Genomic DNA, 17025 nt, shown 5'->3' on the forward strand with positions numbered 1-17025 from the left:
TTTCTATCTACCCTGCCCATCCCCTACTTAGGATTATGAAATACCTCAATTAAATCTCCTCTCATCCTTCTTGTCTCCAAGGAGAACACTCACAGCTTCTTCAATCTCTCCTTGTTGCTGAAGTTTCTCATTCCTGAAGACATTCTAATCAATCATTTCTGCATTTACTCTCCAACATGTTCACATCTTTCCTCTAATGTTATGCCCATATCTGTATGCAATGTACCAGCTGAGGTCTGGCAACTGTCTCAGACAAGTTCAACACCAGCTCCCTGCTCTTAAACGTTTTACTTCAAGTTTCCAGCATCCAGAATATCCAGAACACCTCACCTTTACCATGGACGTCCAGTCCCTATACACCCGCATTCCCCATACAGATGGCCTAAAGGCCCTCCCCCTCTTCCAGTGATGAGGATGAGGATGAGGAGGAGGTACATCAGATTCAAACCCAAAGATAAGAATTTTAAACTCAATGTGTTGTTGGGCCATGGAGTCACTTTGGGTCAGCAAGCCTACTGGCTGATGGGTGAGTGGGGCGCAGTGTAAGTATATAAAAAAAAATTGGGATATGCAGACAGGCAAGTCTGGAATACAGTCAAAAGGGCAGATTAGAGCCAGTGGCTTACTCAGTCACCAAGAGTAAGCCGACAACTTCAAACCGCAATCAGACAAATCCACACAAACCAATAGAATGGTTGTTTGGAAAGTGGTACCTTGGCCTTGGTGAAGCTAAATTACTCCAAAGCCATTCCTTAAAAGGATGCAGCTGGGAGGAAAGGGAGGCAGTATAAGGCCAGTATTAGACCATGTCTGGAGTGTTGTGTACAGGCATGGACTCCTCATTATGGGAAAGATATGAACACGGTGCAGAGAATGCAGATGTGGTTTATAAAAGAGGTTTCAGAAATGAGAAACTTCAGTGATGAGGGTAGATTGAAGAAGTTGACATTGTTCTCGATTTTTCAAAACCATGAGCAGGTTGTATAAATAGTGTGAAGCTTTTCCTACTCATAAAAAGAACATGATATTTAAGGCCAGGTGGAAATCAGGCAAAGATGATGTCAGATAAAGCTTTCTCACCCAGAGAGTAGTTAGGGTCTAGAATGCGCTGCCTGGAAATGTAGTGAAGGCAGCTTCAGTTGAAAAGTGTTCAAAAGGATGCTGGTTATTTGGATTAAAATAGTGTGCAGGAAATGGGGAAACAGTAGGAGATTGACACCAGTTAATAATACGAGTTTGAAGAGCTAGTTCATGCAAGATGGGCTAATTGGCCTCCTTGTGTGATTTTGGCTCAGATTGGGAGCTGATTTTGGCACAGTGCTGGTGAGACTTTCTACACAGGTGTCTGATCTTATATTTTCAGGACTTTCAAACTAAAAGTGAATTTTTTTTCAAACAAGCAGTGAGTCCGATAGTCACCATACCAGAGGCTAGTTTTCAATTCCTGATTTATTAGTTGAAGTTTTACTGGGTGATTTTCGGTGACATTCCCACTGCATCACCATCTCCCCAGAACTTTACAGCCACAAGGTTAAAAACTTAGTTCCACTGATCTGTTGGTGCTCTCACAGAATCTGGTGATATTCCCACATCTACAGAAAACATACTCCTGAATGAGGGGCTTCAAGACTGTCATGGTACTTGAGGCTGACATCAACACCTTTCACAAAACTGCAACATTCCTTTGCCCGTTCTATCCTGCCTCAATGGAACAGCCATGGTGCTAAACCTGGTGTGGCCCACCTAATTGCTGAAAGACTGACCAATCAATTGCATGCTTTCTCCGTCTGTCTCATTTACCACAGAGTCTTTGATTCTCAACTGTATGGTAGCACTTTACAGAGATGGGAAAGGGTAATGGAAATCCCAGTCTTCCCAGTTGCTCCCCAGAGAGCAGGCTGACTGAGGGCAATGCATTCTAGTGTAAAATGGCACAAGATCAGTAACATGGTGATCAGGAGCAAAGAGCTGGCTCAACAACCCTTCATAACCCATGGTCTTGGACAAAGACAAATCCTGTGACACACTCCTTAACAAACCACACAATGCAGTCAACTTCACCTCATGCGCTGTTGTTAGATATTTAACACATTGAGTTCAGTGTGTATAAAACCAACAATAATCATTAACAAGCTGTGGCATTTTCTAGAAAGCAAGCAATCTCAGTCCACCCCAAAATGGCCTCAGTGGCAGTTGAGCTGTCTTCTTGAACAGCTGCACTCCATGTTGGGAAGTTTAAGGAACTGTCACCTTTTTTTTCTAAAAATTCACTTGTAGGAACATAGGCATTGCTGGCTGGTCAGTACTTACTATGTTACTATTTGCCCTTGAGGGGGAGATGGGGAGTTGCTACCTTGGACCACTGCAGTCCCTGGAAGGTAGACCCACAACAGCCTTTGAGAGGGTCTAGGCCGATGCCAGGTGGTCATTTCTTGGTTGAAAACTCATGGTGATCGATACAACTACGTGGCTTAACATGCCATTTCTGAGGGCAGGGAAAAGTCAATCATATTGCTGTGGTTCTCAAGTCACACGCAGGCCAAACCAGGTGAGGATGACATTTCTCACATTAATGAGCCAGGTGGGTCTTTCCAACAACCAGTAATAGTTATTCTTCATTCTAGATTTTTTTCATTGAATTCAAATTCTACATCTGTCATGACAAGATCCAAACCCAGGTGCCTAGCACATTAGCCGGCTTTCTGGATAACTAGCCTAGTGATAATACCATTAGGCCATTCCCTCCCCTAACAGGCTGATTTAGTCTCCTACCCTGTGGGAGATTGGACAGTGACAATGGCAGGGAATGCAGTTAATATGGAGTGAACAGATCAGAAAGAAAACTGACTGGCAGCAGACCCTGGATATTGATCCTGCTCTAAACATCCGGGTGAATGGAAGCGAAAAACACTCCATTGTAATTCCAGGTAGCATCCAGCAGAATCCTGAAGAGTGGTAAATAGGGCAGGAGTGCCCACACACGGCCCACCGCGCCCATGGTACAAGTTGCGCTTGATATTACGGTCTATCCCTCCTATTAGTTGGGATAAAGATGGTTCCAGCCATTGGAAGGGGCATTGTGACATTGCTCAGCTAAGACTGAATGAACAATACAGGCAGGATTCCCAGACCATCCTTTCACCAATTTATACTGTTTAAGGGAAACAGAATAACATAAGAAACATTACAATAAGAAACAGAAATCTTAGAAAAAACACATTTATTAAACAATTCACAAAAGACCATTCTCAGCAAAACTGCAATCTCAGAAAATAGACAACCACAACTGGTCCTGAAAGCCCAGCTCCAGATCCTGCAGTCAGGACACTACAGTGTGGTAGAGAGGCAGCATCATGTAAGGATGGAGCGAAGTTAGGAGAAGAATCCCTGCACAACAAGCAGTGAGGGCAAAGATGGTGGATAGTTAGGCAAACTCCACATCTACTGGCTCAGCACGAGGTGACACAATCAGACGGGGTTCAATCAGAGCACTCCAGCTTTCAGTTACCTGATGGAATAGAGTGAGAAACAGCTCAGTTAATAGAGTGGAATTATCTACAGTGCAAACAAGGTCCAGAAGTGAGCCATTCACACACAGGAATGAGACAGGTAGCTGCATTCATCATTCATTACAGTTTCCCTGAGGAACTTGAAGTCACGTGCAGATCAGACACTGTAATGTCAATGAGCTCCTGCCACAGTACAGCATCCTCCACACCAGCTCCCATTTTGTTACACTGCTCAATCTGACAGCAGGGCAAGCTCACAGCCGATAATCAATGTCTCACAAGTGCAGTCTTGGACCTGAGGTGTTATCATAAAAAGCATAATGTGTCTGTATGTCTTTCTCTCGCACACACACTGATAGCCAACAAGACACAGACAAAAACCTCCTAACACATCCCTTCCCCTCTCCAGCCTGCAGCAACGTGTACCACACCCACCCCCACACCCCTAGAAACCTTGCCTTCACTCAGGTGGGTGTAAAAAAATCTGGTGTCACCATTTCAAAGAAGAGTTTTCCCGTGTCCTGTGCAATATTTAATCTTCAATCAATTTGACCAAAGCCCATTATCTGATAATTCATTGTGGGATCTTGCTGTGTGCAAACCGGCAGTGGAGTTAGTTACAGTGACAAAGATAGATAAGCAGTTTAGGATGTGCTGTGGTGGGACAGAGCATAGGACATGGTTTCTTTTCGTTGTGATGATGACAGAGTATGGGGGTCAGCCAGTGTTTAGTTTCCACTGCACATACCTGGGGCTGTCTTGTCACGGCATACTCCACCATATCCTCACCGTTCTTTGTTGGATAAATAAGGTCAAACTTCCCAGGCTCTTTGGAACGCTCTAGAACAAAACGGTACAGTATGTCGCAATCCTCAGACACAAGCCAAAGAATCCAAATTGTTGCAGCCAATGCATTGATAAGAATGTGGAATAGTCACCGCCCTTGACTCCAGCTTTCAATCAACTTTAATAAATATGCTGCTATGAAATGAAAACCAGTATTTATATCAACAAGGAAGATAGCTGAATAACAAAGATACAACAGCCCCCTTTCCTCAGTTACAGATTCCAAGGGATGTGAGCGCAGCAAAATGAATTGATTAACCGCTCACCTGGAGAGGGAGCTGCGGATATTCACACCTGGAGCTCACTCTCTTCCCAAGCGGCACACATGGAGCTCCATACAGAGGCAGTGACAGAGCGCGGTTCCCCCCCAGCTCTTTGTGACACTGTTACCGCTGCCCTGGCTGTCTGTAGATGGAATGGGATCTCAGACCTTGCCAGCCTCTTGCTCAGTATCTCACAGAATAAACTCAGTGCCACCAACAGCCCAGCAAATATCTGTTTTATTATTAAAACGCTTCACAATTCACAGCAGCTTTTCTGCTCAGCCAGTTGATACACTGGGATTGTTTTTTTTTAAACTTAAACACTATCCTTTTTGTTTCAGTACTGCTCTGGCACAAAGCCTCACCTGTTGATATGGAATCCACACACAGCTCCACTTCTTGGGTATTGGCATTGTAACTCACAATTCTTCCTTCCTTTAAGTAAAGGTTTACACAAGTCATTCAACCACTTCCCACCCCTCCCTCGCCGCACCCAGAGCTCCCGGCCCTGCCCTCACCGCCTCCCGCAACCACCCTACCGCCAAACTGTCCTATCTCCCAAAAACTCTCAGTCCCTGTACACTACACCCCACCACCTCCAAATCCTGGCCAAGAACCCATCCCTCTACCACTAACTAGCCCCTTGTTGCCTGCTCCAGCCGACCAATGTCTCCCACTATCCATTTCCCTCTTCACTGTCAAGTGCATTTCCCCAAGGCATCAATGATTCTCTCCTCACTCATCTTTTCTATCAGTACCTGTCCCCTAACTCACTGCCCAGGAGAGCCCTCCCTTACCCACCCTCCCACACTGACACTTCAGTGCTGCCCCATCCCTCTCTCTTCTGCCACCCTCTACCCTTCTGCTCCAACAGCCACCCCCACCTCCCCAAAACCCCACACCCAACCTATCACGTTTGTCCTAAATGAGCATCCATTACTTTCAATACCTTGTAGTCTGACAGCTCTGGAGTGTAATTCTCAGAAAGTTCCAACATCTAAGGAGGAAAACAGATACAATCACGTGAGGTTGTGGAGATTCATAACCAACAGACTGATCTCAGAAAGTGACTTCCAGCCAGCGGATCCCCATAACACTGTCCACCACCTGCATACACATACTTCTAACTGCCCACTGACCCCAGTTACACATCTTGGTTCAATGGGAACTTTCCTTGGGAGCTAATCCCACTCATCTTCAAGTACTTGCCCCGATTCCAATCAAAAGCTTCTGATGCTCATTTTCACCTTCACTCCTTTAGGATTCAAAGCCTGTTTTTTTTAAACCTACTTTTCTTCTCAACTTTCCTCACCATCTTAAAAAAGTTCACATATTAACACAAAGTCAGCACTTTCCAAAAGAAAACAGACAGAACTTAGAGATCTTATCTAACTGGTTGAAATTTGTAATGTCTGGAAATGTTGTCCATGCCTGCCTCTACACATTCTCAAGGACAGCAAAATTTTTTGCTGCAACAAAATACTATGAAGTTTTTGTTGCAGCTAAACAGTGCAGTCTCTATCCCAATCGAGGTCAGAGCTATCATTAAACAAACATACAAAGTGCCCAGAATGTGTGTACACAGGTTACCTTAAAAGCAATTCTTTCTCCCACTTGAGGTGGTGCAGCGAGGAGTGGAAGTTTGCTATAGTCTCTCTTGGGAGGCCCAGAGGAACTCTGTTCAAAGAGAGAAACACAATTTATAAACAGCAAGTGGGATACAGGGAGGCACGTACAGCACTTGCCCCACACCGCCTTTGTGGCTGCAACATCCTACATCATACTGTAACTCTCCCTCTCCCTCTCCCATATACCCAGGCCTGTTTACTGGAGACAGGACGGACCCTCTGAGCCAGGTACACACCAAGGACTGGGTCAAATTCTACTCAATTCCTGGAAATGAAGCAGCAGCTTGGTGACACAAACAATGGACACTGTCACAAAGCTCCTGTGACCCAGTGACAGTGCAATAATATGAGGTCCAACCATCATGTCACCAGCTGACATTGTGACCTTGCGTTATGGACCTGGCCTTTAGCACTGTCCAAGCAACAAGTCTTGGAGATGTGACAACATTCATCAAACCTCCATCCTAAACTCTAGTGCTCCTGTTCAACATGGGACTCTACCATGCAGGAAAGCAAAGAGTTCTCAGCATACAGGACCAGTTCATGGAGTGTGTTTTGGAGTGCTTCTTAGACAATATGTTGTGAAACCAACCAGATTATTTTTTTAAAATTTTGTCTTGGAGAAATCCAAGGCGGCTAACAAGTCATTTCATAGCAATGGAACTCCTTGGAAAGAGCAATCACAAAATGGTTTATTTATCAGTAACTTAGAGAGTGGCATACCCAAGTACAAAACTATAGTTTTCAACTCCAGGTTAATTACACAGTTAGAAAGGAGAGTTGTGGTGGGTAAGGGATATTAAGTAATTAAAATGTTAGATCGCAAATAAGAAACAATAAAGCGTACAGGTGTAAGGCTAAACTTGTATAAAACACTGGCTCAGCCTGGGCAACACATTTCAGGAGATCGAGACAGTGTTAGAGCACTGACAGGATTCCCAACAGTGGCTCTGCAGTGAAGGGCTTCAGCTTTGTGGAGAGATCGGAGAAGTTTCAGAGAGTTGTATAATTTTGGAATTCTCCGCCTCAGTAAATCATGGAAGTGGGACAATTGAACATTTTTTTAAATGTTCTGGTCAATAGATTCCAGGATAGCAGGGAAAGTGGAAGGTCATGACAGTGGAAAGCAATGTGGAATCTGAATCATAAACAGACCAGCTGTGATTTTATTTAATACTGGAGCAGATTCAAAGGGTCAAATGGCCTTTTTCTGCTTCGAGTTTACACATTTGTAACTGATGGAGGAATTTAAACTTTTGGAGAGGGGTCTGGACAGAGCAAACAGGAGATGCTCCCATTGATGGAAGGACAAGAACCAGGGGTGGAACTCAAGAGTTGACCTTGTCTGTGCTAGCAGTCTGCCTAATGGGCCAGATAGTTTAGCATGCTGTAACCAGTCTTGGACAGAATCTACCAGCCCTGTTCTATCGAGTTTCTCCTTTGGAGAGTTATGAGAAATTACTGCCTACTTGCCCTTAGACTTACTCACCTTAACAATAGGTTGTTTATTAGTTAACATTTGACTTGAATCTCCAGGTTTTGGTTCCTCACTATTTTCACAGTTATGGCGAAAGGAGCCAGTTCCTCTGCCTCTGCCTTGGAACGCACCACGTTGCTGACGCCCCCCTCTCCATGGGAAGCCATTAAACCCTCGCCCTCGTCCCCTTCCGTTGCCCTGTCCAAAGTTACAATTTCCCGTTAGGCTAGGTAGCAGGGTGGCAGCTGTTGGCTGATATCCCTCTGTAACAGTCTTGCCTGGAACTGCAGCACCTCCAGCTCCAGCTCCGCTCTTGGTTTTCCCAGATTCGGAATCTCGAGAGTCTGAACAAGCTGCAGATGACTCACCATTTTCAAAAGGGCCAGATATCCTGTCCACCGGAGGCAGAGCTTCACGATTCAGAGTGAATGCTCTCTTGACCACGGGAGTTTCAGAGTCACTGCTCAGAGAGTCACAGTTGCTGTCTGACTTTACTCCTGCCACTTTAGGGGTAACGTCAGTCTGGGCAGGTCTCTTCCCACGTCGAGAGTTGGGCTGTTTCCTTGTTGAGATGGGTGAGATGCCCTTACCCACAGTCTTGGTGATGGTGCCATTCATTGCCAGCTGAGTATTATTTGGCTGTGGATGGTCACTCTCACTGATGCTGCTGGATGAATACTCACTGTCCACTGCCTGTACTGCCACCTTCCCCTGGGGTGGAGTATCATTTGAAACATTCTTTCCCTCTCCTTGTTCAGCGTGTGGTGTTGGAGGAGCAGGCCCTGAGAGAGCTTTCCCCAAAAATCCAGAACTGGCTCTTTTTCTGGAATCATCGCGCCTGGTTTGATCTTTGCTGAATTTATCTTTCTTCTTTTTGCAATGTTTCTTTTGAATATTATACTGTCCGTCATCTTCTATCACTTTTTTTCGCTTTTTTGCTCTCTCCACATTTCCAATCAGCTCAGTTTCTTCTGCAGAATTATGCCTGTGCTCTGCTTTCAGTCCAGCCTCCTTTCTTTTTTTCTTTCTTTGACTGCTTTCACTCTGCGTCTGTTGTATCTCTTGGGACTGCTGCCGGCGTCTCTTTTTTGGTTTCACAGCCAGCCAATCTGGAGAGTTGCTGGTCACAAACCCATTTTCTGTTATCAGTTCCTCCTGCTGCACTCTGTAAAAGGTGAACAGATACCAAGGAAGTGGTTTCAGAATTAGTGCCACTAGAATGAACCAGCACTGCTGTCAAGCCTGCAAAACATGTGCCAAACCTAGCTGGCCTTTACAAACCATCCTTAACGATGGAGTGTCACAACAGATAAATCAACACCCACACGATTACTACTGCATCTTCACTGTAGCACAATATCCCAATACTAACAATGGAGATGCCAAGCCACAACTGTATAACTCTGTAACTCTGAGATGCAATCAGTGCAGATGGTCAGGAGAAGCAGTAAGCTTTATGGGAGCCTCTTAAAAAGAGATCAGTAGGTGAAAAATTTTAAGGCAGTATCAGTTGCCAAAGAAAGAAAGATTAAAATTGGTTATGTGCAAGAGACCAGAACAGGAGGTACTTATGGGGAGGCAATGGCCCAGTGGTATTATCGCTGGACTGTTAATCCAAGGACCCTGGTAATGTTCTGGGGACATGGGTTCAAATCCTGTTAGAGCAGACAATGGGTTGTGAATTCACTAAAAATCTGGAATTAAGAGTCTAACAATGACCAAGAATCTGTTGTCGAATGTTGGGAAAACCTATCTATGTCACTAATGTCCTTTGGGAAGGAAACTGCCATCCTTACCTAGTGTGGACTACCCATTACTCCAGACCACGAGAACCCTCTGGGATAAGCAATAAATGCAAGCCTAGCCAGCAACACCCTCATTCTGTGAATGTGTAGGGAAAAGAAAAGGATGCATGGCTCAATAAGTTTAAAAAAAAGGGAGACTGGAGGGGTGGGTAAAATTTTTTCTTTATTCTTACAGAGGACGCGGCCACCCATGGCTAAGACAGCATTTGTTCTCTCTCTCTTTTTAATCAATGCGCCACACGTCTTGTTCAGCCACTTCAGAGGGCAGTGAAGAGTTAACATTGCTGTGGCTCTGGACACTGACAACACTGAATGTAGGCCACACCAGCAAAAAGGTGGTAGGTTTCCTTCCCTAATGGGCTTTCATCAACCAGATGGGGCTTTATGACAATAGATGAAACTTCCACGGTCACTATCAGCTTTCAATTCCAGGTGAATCAAGTTGACCTTCCATCACCAGGTGCAGTAGGATTTGAGCCTATCAGCCTGGGCCCCTGCACTAACAGGGCATCGATATTACCATTTTGCAAGCGTCTCCCTCACAGACAAACATGGAATTTTAAAATCCATGTGCTGCTTCACAAGCAATGTCGGTCAGCAAGCACCGGGTCAATGGGTAATCAGAATGTGGTGCAAGAGATACTGGGAACTGCAGATGCTGGAGAATCTGAAGTAACCAGGTGTGGGGCTGGATGAACACAGCAGGCCAAGCAGCATCAGAGGAGCAGGAAAGCTGACGTTTTGGGCCTAGACCCTTCATCAGAAAAAAAAAAATCAGGAAAATTTTTCTGATGAAGGGTCTAGGCCCAAAACGTCAACTTTCCTGCTCCTCTGATGCTGCTTGGCCTGCTGTGTTCATCCAGCTCTACACCTTGTTACCTAGAATTTGGTGCATGTTGGTTAGGTTAGGTTATGTTGGGATCACCTTGAGGTTACAGAGGGCAGAACAGAAACATAAGAGGATAGGTCATTCGGTCCACTCCCACATTCAACCTGATCATAAGTGATCCTCTATCTCAATGCATTACTCTCACTCTTTTCATATTACTTGACATCCTTAGCTTCCAGAAATCTACTTCACTTTTAAACAGTGATCTGGCCCCCCCATAGCCTTTTGAGTGAAGAAATTCCACCTCATCTGCCTTAAACATGCGATGATTTATTCTGAGATTATTTCCAGTAGTGGACTGGGAAAACCCTAGAAACAGATCCCAAGAAAAGAAATTTGTAGAATGTCTGCAAGATTTCTTTTGGAACAGCTTGTGGTAGACCAACTAGGGAACAGGCAATTCTGGATGTAATGAGACAGACTTGATTAGGGAGCTGAACGTGAAGGAACCCTTAGGGAACAGTGACCATAACATGATGGAATTCACCCCGCAGTTTGAGAGGGAGAAGCTGCAATCAGAAGCAACAGTATTACAATTGAGTAAAGGTACCTGGCCAGGGTTGATTGGAAGGGGAGCCTAGCAGGGAAAACTGTGGAGTAGCAATAACAGGAGCTTCTGGGGATAATTCAAGAGGCACAGCAGAAATTCAACCCAAAGAGGAAGAAACATACTGTGGGGATACGAGGCAACCAAGGCTGGCAGGAGACGTCAGGGACAGCAGGAAAGCAAATAACATGGTGAGGATCAGTAGGAAACCAGAGGATTGGGACACCTTGAAAATCCAGCAGAGAACAACCTAAAAAAAATAAGTGGGGCATGATGCTGAAATATGAGGACAAGAAACTAAAAGAAGTCTGCTTGAGATTTTCTTCAAGATTATGAGACAATAGGGAGACAAGAATGGGCACTGGGCTGCTGGAAGAGGAGGCTGGAGAAGTAGTAATAGGGAACAAAGAAATGGTGGAGGTACTTTGCATCAGTCTTCATGATGGAAGATATCAGCAGCATACCAGAACCCTTCAAAAGAGCCAATGGGCAGAAGTTAGTACTCTGGTCATCACTTAAGAGAAGGTGCTGGGGAGCCTGAAAGATCCGAAAGATGGATAAATCAACCAGACTAGAGGGACTACAGCGAAGTGTTCTCAAGGAGATAGTGGAGCCATTGGTGATGATCTTTCAAGAATCACTGGACAATGGCTAAATTAATGCCCCTGTTAAAGAAGAGAGAGAGGCAGAAGACAGGAAGTTATAGGCTGATTAGCCTGACCTTGTTAAGGTTTTAAGAGTCTATTATTAAGGATGTGATTACAAAGTACTTGGAAGTGCACAGTGAAATGGTTGGGGTGACACGGTGGCTCAGTTGCCTCACAGCACCTGAGGCCCAGGTTCAATACCAGCCTTGGGCGACTGTCTGTGTGGAGTTTGCAATTTCTCCCTATGTCTGCGTAGGTTTCCTCCAGATGCTCCAGTTTCCTCCCACAGTCCAAAGATGTGCAGGTTAGGTGGATTGGCTAGGAAATTACCCATAGTGTCCGAAGATGTGTAAATTAGGAGGGTTTGGGGAATGGTTCTGGTGGGGACTTGTTGAGCTGAAGGGCCTGTCTCCACACTGTTGGGGTTCTGTGGAAATAGGGTTGAGTCAGCACAGCTCTGTCAAGGGGAGGTCATGCATAACAAATCTGTTGCAAGTCTTTGAGGAGATAAACTGCAAATTACACAAAGGACAGCCAGTGGATGTGATCTATTTGGGTTTCCAGTCGGCTTTGACAAGTGCCACATAGGAGAATGCTAAATAAAATAAATGGCCATGATGTTAGGAACAAGGTACTGGCATGGATAGAGGATTGGCTGACTTCAGAATGATGTGGAGGTGCCAGTGTTGGACTGGGATGGAAAAGATCAGAAATCATACAACACCAGGTTATAGTCCAAAAGCTTTATTTGTGTAAGGCTCCAAAAGCTTGAGTTTTTGAATAAACCTGTTGGACTATAACCTGGCATCGTGAGATTTCTGACCTTGACTGGCAGAAGAAAGAGGATAAATGGGTTTTTTTCAGGACGGCTACCAGTGACTATAGGGTAGTTTCACAGCAGCCAGTAACTATTCACGTTATACATTAGCAATGTGGGCAAAGAAACAGAGCATTGTTGCTGAATTTACAGATGACAACAAGGTAAGTGGAGGGACAGGCAAGTCAAGGAAGCAGACAGGCTTCTGGACTTGGACAGGCTAGGAGACTGGACAAAGAAACGGTAGATGGAATACACTTTGGGAATTTATGAGGTTATGCACCTTGGTAGGAAGAACACAAGCATAGAATATTTTCTAAATGGGGAAAGGCTTCAAAAATCTGAAGCACAAAGGTACTTGGAAGTCCAAGTTCAGGGTTCACTTAAGGTTAACATGCAGGTTCAGTTGGCAGTTAGGAAGGCACATGCAATGTTAGCATTCACTTCAAGAGGACTAGAATATAAGTGCAAATGTACTGCTGAAGCTCTATAGGGCTCTGGTCGTACTGCATTTGGAACATTATGAGCAGTTTTTGGCTCCGTATCTAAGCTGGTGTTAGAGGGGGTCCAGAAGAATGATCTTGAAGATGAAGGGCTTGTGATATGAGGAGCTGTTGATGACTCTGGGTCTGCACACAATGGAGTTTAGAAGGATTACAGGGTAATTCATTAAGACTTACAAAATACTGAGGAGCCATGATACATTGGATGTTGAGATGATGTTTCCACTAGTAGGCAAGACGAGGAGCTCAGGGCACAGGCTCAAAGTGAAGGGTAACCCTTCAGAACCAAGGTGAGGACAAATTTCTGTGGGACTCATTCTGCTTATGTCTTATAGAGTGGAAGTCCACACCAACTCTCTGAAGAGTGTTCACTCAGACCCAACCCCTTTACCTATCCCTGTAACCCTGCATTTCCAATGACTAACCCACCCAGCCTGCACATCGCTGAACACTATGGGTAATTTAGTGTGGCCAATCAACCTACCTTGCAGATCTTTGGACAGTGGGAGGAAACCAGAGCACCCGGAGGAAACCCACGCAGACACAGGGAGAATGTACACACTCCAGACAGAGTCGCCCAAGGGTGGAATTGAACCCGCGTCCCTGACGGTGTGAAGCAGATGTGCTAATCAATGAGCCACCATGCCAACCACGGTCTATACTGTCTTGCAGGGCAAACAGTCTCTGTACATATCCCTTGTCAAGTCCTATAAAAATCTTATATATTTCAAGGAGGTCACCTCTCATTCTTCTAAACTGCAACAAGCACTTGTCCAACGTACTCAAACTCCCCTCACAAGATAGGTTCTTCACATTCAGGATCAACCACAGGAACCTTCTCCAATGCCAATATATCTTTCCTTAGACAAGGGACCACAACTCATCACAATATTCCAATTCTAGTTTGGATCGTTTTAGCTAAACCTGCTATTTTTATACACCATTCCATTTGAAATAAAGGATCTCATCTATTTCACTTGTTACCTGCTGAGCTTGGATGATTTTTTTTCCTGATGCAAACAATAGGCCTCATAAATCCCTCTGTTCTATAGGTTTCTACAGTTTTTCTCCACAATGTAATATTCAGCTTCTCTATTCTTCCGAAGAGGATAGCCTCATTTCCCCACATTATATTCCATCACTCACATAACCTATCTATATCCCTCTGCAGACTCTCATCCTCACAACCTGCCTTTCCATCTATGCTTGGCACTTTTTGAGACCGCACTTGGAAATCTTATATTTAATCCTCTCATCCAAATTACAGACATAACATCAATGTGGAAGGAAACTACTGCAGTAGTTGCATGTCGATGCAACAATAACACGAATGGGGAAATACGTAGAAAATGTGCAGAGAACAGAGGCTCAGTGCTTGGTGGCATTAGGTAGTTCTGTCCAAACCCAAAAGAACTGCGGATGCTGTAAATCAGAAACAAAAGCAGAAGTTGCTGGAACAACCCAGCTCGTCTCTCACTACCTCCATTCCTCATCCCTCTCTCCCAATTCTTCCTCATCTGTCGCGTGCCATATTTCCCCCTCGCAGCTTTCCCCTCCCCCATTCGGACCCTGCCCATTCCCCACACTCTCTGCCCCATTCCCCCCCTCACACTCTGCACCCCCCAACCCTCCCACATTCCAGATCTCCCCCCCATTCCACGATCACTCTATCCTGTCCCCCGATCACCCCCCGCCATTCCCACACACCCTCCAATCCCACCCCCAATCCAACACACACAACCATTCCACCTCCCTGTCATTCCATCCCCGGCCAATTCAACCCCCATTCTCCCCCCTGCCAATCCCACCCCCACGCCAACCCACCTTCTTGCCATTCCAACACCCACTATCCCCCTGCAAACCCCACACCCACTCCTACACCCACGCCATTCCACCTCCCTGCCATTCCAGCCCCCAGTATTTCAACCGCCATTCTCCCCGCTGCCAGTCCCACCCCCATTCCCCCACCCCTTGCCCTTCCACACCCCCACCAATCCCACATCCACACCATTCCACCTCCCTACAATTCCAACCCCACGCCAATCCAGCCCCCAGCGTTTCAACCCCCATTCTCCCCGCTGCCAATCCCACCCGGATTTCCCCAGCCCTGCAGATCCCACACCCTATTCTCCACCCCTCGCCATTCCACACCCCAGCAAATCCCACACCACGCCATTCCACCTCCCTACCATTCCAGCCCCCAGCTTTTCAACACTCATTCTCCCCGCCACCGATCCCACCCCAATTCGCGCACCTGTGCGATCCCACATCCATTATCCGCCCCCCCCCCATTACACACACACCACCAATTCCAAAACCCCCCACCGACCCCACCCCCATTCCCACACGCCCACCGACCCCGCCCCCATACCCCCCACCATTCCCACCCTCATTCCCATACACCCGCCGACCTAGCCCCCCATTCCCACACGCCCGCTGACCCCACCCCCATACCCCCCCACCAATCCTGCCCCCATTCCCTCCCACCATTCCATCACCCCCATGCCCACACCCCCACTGATCCCACCACCGACCGCCAATCCCACCCCCATTGCCGCCCCGGCACCCCCGATCCCGCCCCCATTCACCCCCCCCCCGCCGATCCCGCCCCCATTCACCCCCCCCCCGCCGATCCCGCCCCCATTCACCCCCCCCCCGCCGATCCCGCCCCCATTCACCCCCCCCCCGCCGATCCCGCCCCCATTGCCGCCCCGGCGACCCCGATCCCACACCCCCCGCCGATCCCACCCCCATTCCCACACCCCCCCCCCGCCCCCACCTCATTCCCCCCGACCCCCGGGACCTGATGCAGTCGTTGTCCCGGACCAGGTGGATGCTCTCGTTGGGGGGCAGGAGGCAGCTGTCCACAAACAGGTGGAGGCGGGTGCTGCTGGCGCTGAAGCCGAAGCGCTGACGGATGATACTCTCGAGGTCGGCCACCACCCGGCAGTGCTGGGGCTGCACCAGTAACCAGCACATCCTGGAGGCCGGCAGCAGCGGCGGCGGGTACTCGAACACCAGGCGGACACGAACCGCCGCCATCTTAGAGGGCCCCGGCTGCGCGCGCAACCCGGGCCGGGGGGCGGGGCCTAGTACTACACACACCCACACACACTCCTATTGGTCCACACGCTGTGACGCCATTTTGCCCGTGCAGTGGTTGGATGGAGTGCTGTCACTCATGGGGAGGGCGGGATCTGGGTTGGGGCCCCGAAAGTGAAGGATCCGCAGGAATGGGGAGGGAGAAGAGGCCATTCAGCCCATCAAAGCCCCTCCCTTCAATAGGATCATTGCTGAGTGTTTGATGCAGATTCCACATTCTCTTCCTGTTGTTGAATACAACACTTATACTTAATTTTATTTACGCTCAGGTGGAAGCTTTACACAATCTTGTGAATTTTGCAAACTTAAAACCAACAGGTAGAGTCCATAATTAAGAAAGCGAATGTAATGTTGTCGTTTATCTCAAGAGGGTTGGAATATAAAAGCAGCGATGTGCTTCTGAGGCTTTCTAAAGCTCTAGTTAGGCCCCATTTAGAATACTGTATCCAATTTTGGGGCCCACACCTCAGGAAGGACATACTAGCCCTGGAGCGTGTCCAGTGGAGATTCACACGGATGATCCCTGGAATGCTAGGTTTAACGTATGATGAACGGCTAAGGATCCTGGGATTGTACTCATTTGAGTTTAGAAGGTTGAGGGGAGATCTAATAGAAACTTACAAGATAATGTATGGTTTAGAAGGGGTGGACGCTAGGAAGTTGTTTCCGTTAGTCGGGGAGACTAGGTCCCGTGGGCACAGCCTTAAAATTAGAGGGAGTAAATTTAAAACTGAAATGAGACGACATTTCTTCAGCCAGAGTGGTGGACTTGTGGAATTCATTGCCGCAGAGTGCAGTGGAGGCCGGGACGTTGGATGCCTTCAAGGCAGAGATCGACAAATTCTTGATCTCACAAGGAATCAAGGGCGACGGGGAGAGTGCAGGGAAGTGGTGTTGAAATGCCCATCAGCCATGATTTAAATGGCGGAGTGGACTTGATGGGCCTTACTTCCACTCCTATGTCTTATGGTCTAACACTCCCTCAGCACTGA

At 46.9% G+C, this 17025-nt stretch overlaps 1 protein-coding gene across 2 annotated transcripts; it reads right to left on the bottom strand.

The window, feature by feature from the left end:
- Positions 1 to 3203: 3203 nt before the first annotated feature.
- coil (coilin p80) lies at positions 3204 to 15989 on the bottom strand. Of its 2 annotated transcripts, none has more exons than XM_059653571.1 (7): positions 15735 to 15989; positions 7736 to 8888; positions 6209 to 6295; positions 5568 to 5615; positions 4984 to 5053; positions 4258 to 4349; positions 3204 to 3508 (listed from the first exon to the last, which is right to left on the bottom strand). In XM_059653571.1, the coding sequence occupies exons 1-7, from the start codon at positions 15971 to 15973 to the stop codon at positions 3425 to 3427; spliced, it is 1773 nt and encodes a 590-aa protein (XP_059509554.1). In that variant the 5' UTR covers positions 15974 to 15989; the 3' UTR covers positions 3204 to 3424. The 2 variants fall into 2 exon arrangements, with proteins under 2 accessions (XP_059509554.1, XP_059509553.1); XM_059653570.1 differs by having other exon boundaries at positions 15711 to 15989.
- Positions 15990 to 17025: the final 1036 nt, after the last annotated feature.

The sequence above is a fragment of the Stegostoma tigrinum genome, chromosome 22, assembly GCF_030684315.1.
Source record: "Stegostoma tigrinum isolate sSteTig4 chromosome 22, sSteTig4.hap1, whole genome shotgun sequence".
Classification (NCBI taxonomy): domain Eukaryota; kingdom Metazoa; phylum Chordata; class Chondrichthyes; order Orectolobiformes; family Stegostomatidae; genus Stegostoma; species Stegostoma tigrinum.

Coding starts and splice junctions, on each gene's coding strand:
- coil (XM_059653570.1), bottom strand. CDS start 15,973: ATGGCGGCGGTTCGTGTCCGCCTGGTGTTCGAGTACCCGCCGCCGCTG. Junction 8,889..15,710: donor CGGGGGTCGGGGGGAATGAG/GTGGGGGCGGGG, acceptor CACCTTTTACAG/AGTGCAGCAGGAGGAACTGA. Junction 5,054..5,567: donor CAGAGCTGTCAGACTACAAG/GTATTGAAAGTA, acceptor CTTTACTTAAAG/GAAGGAAGAATTGTGAGTTA.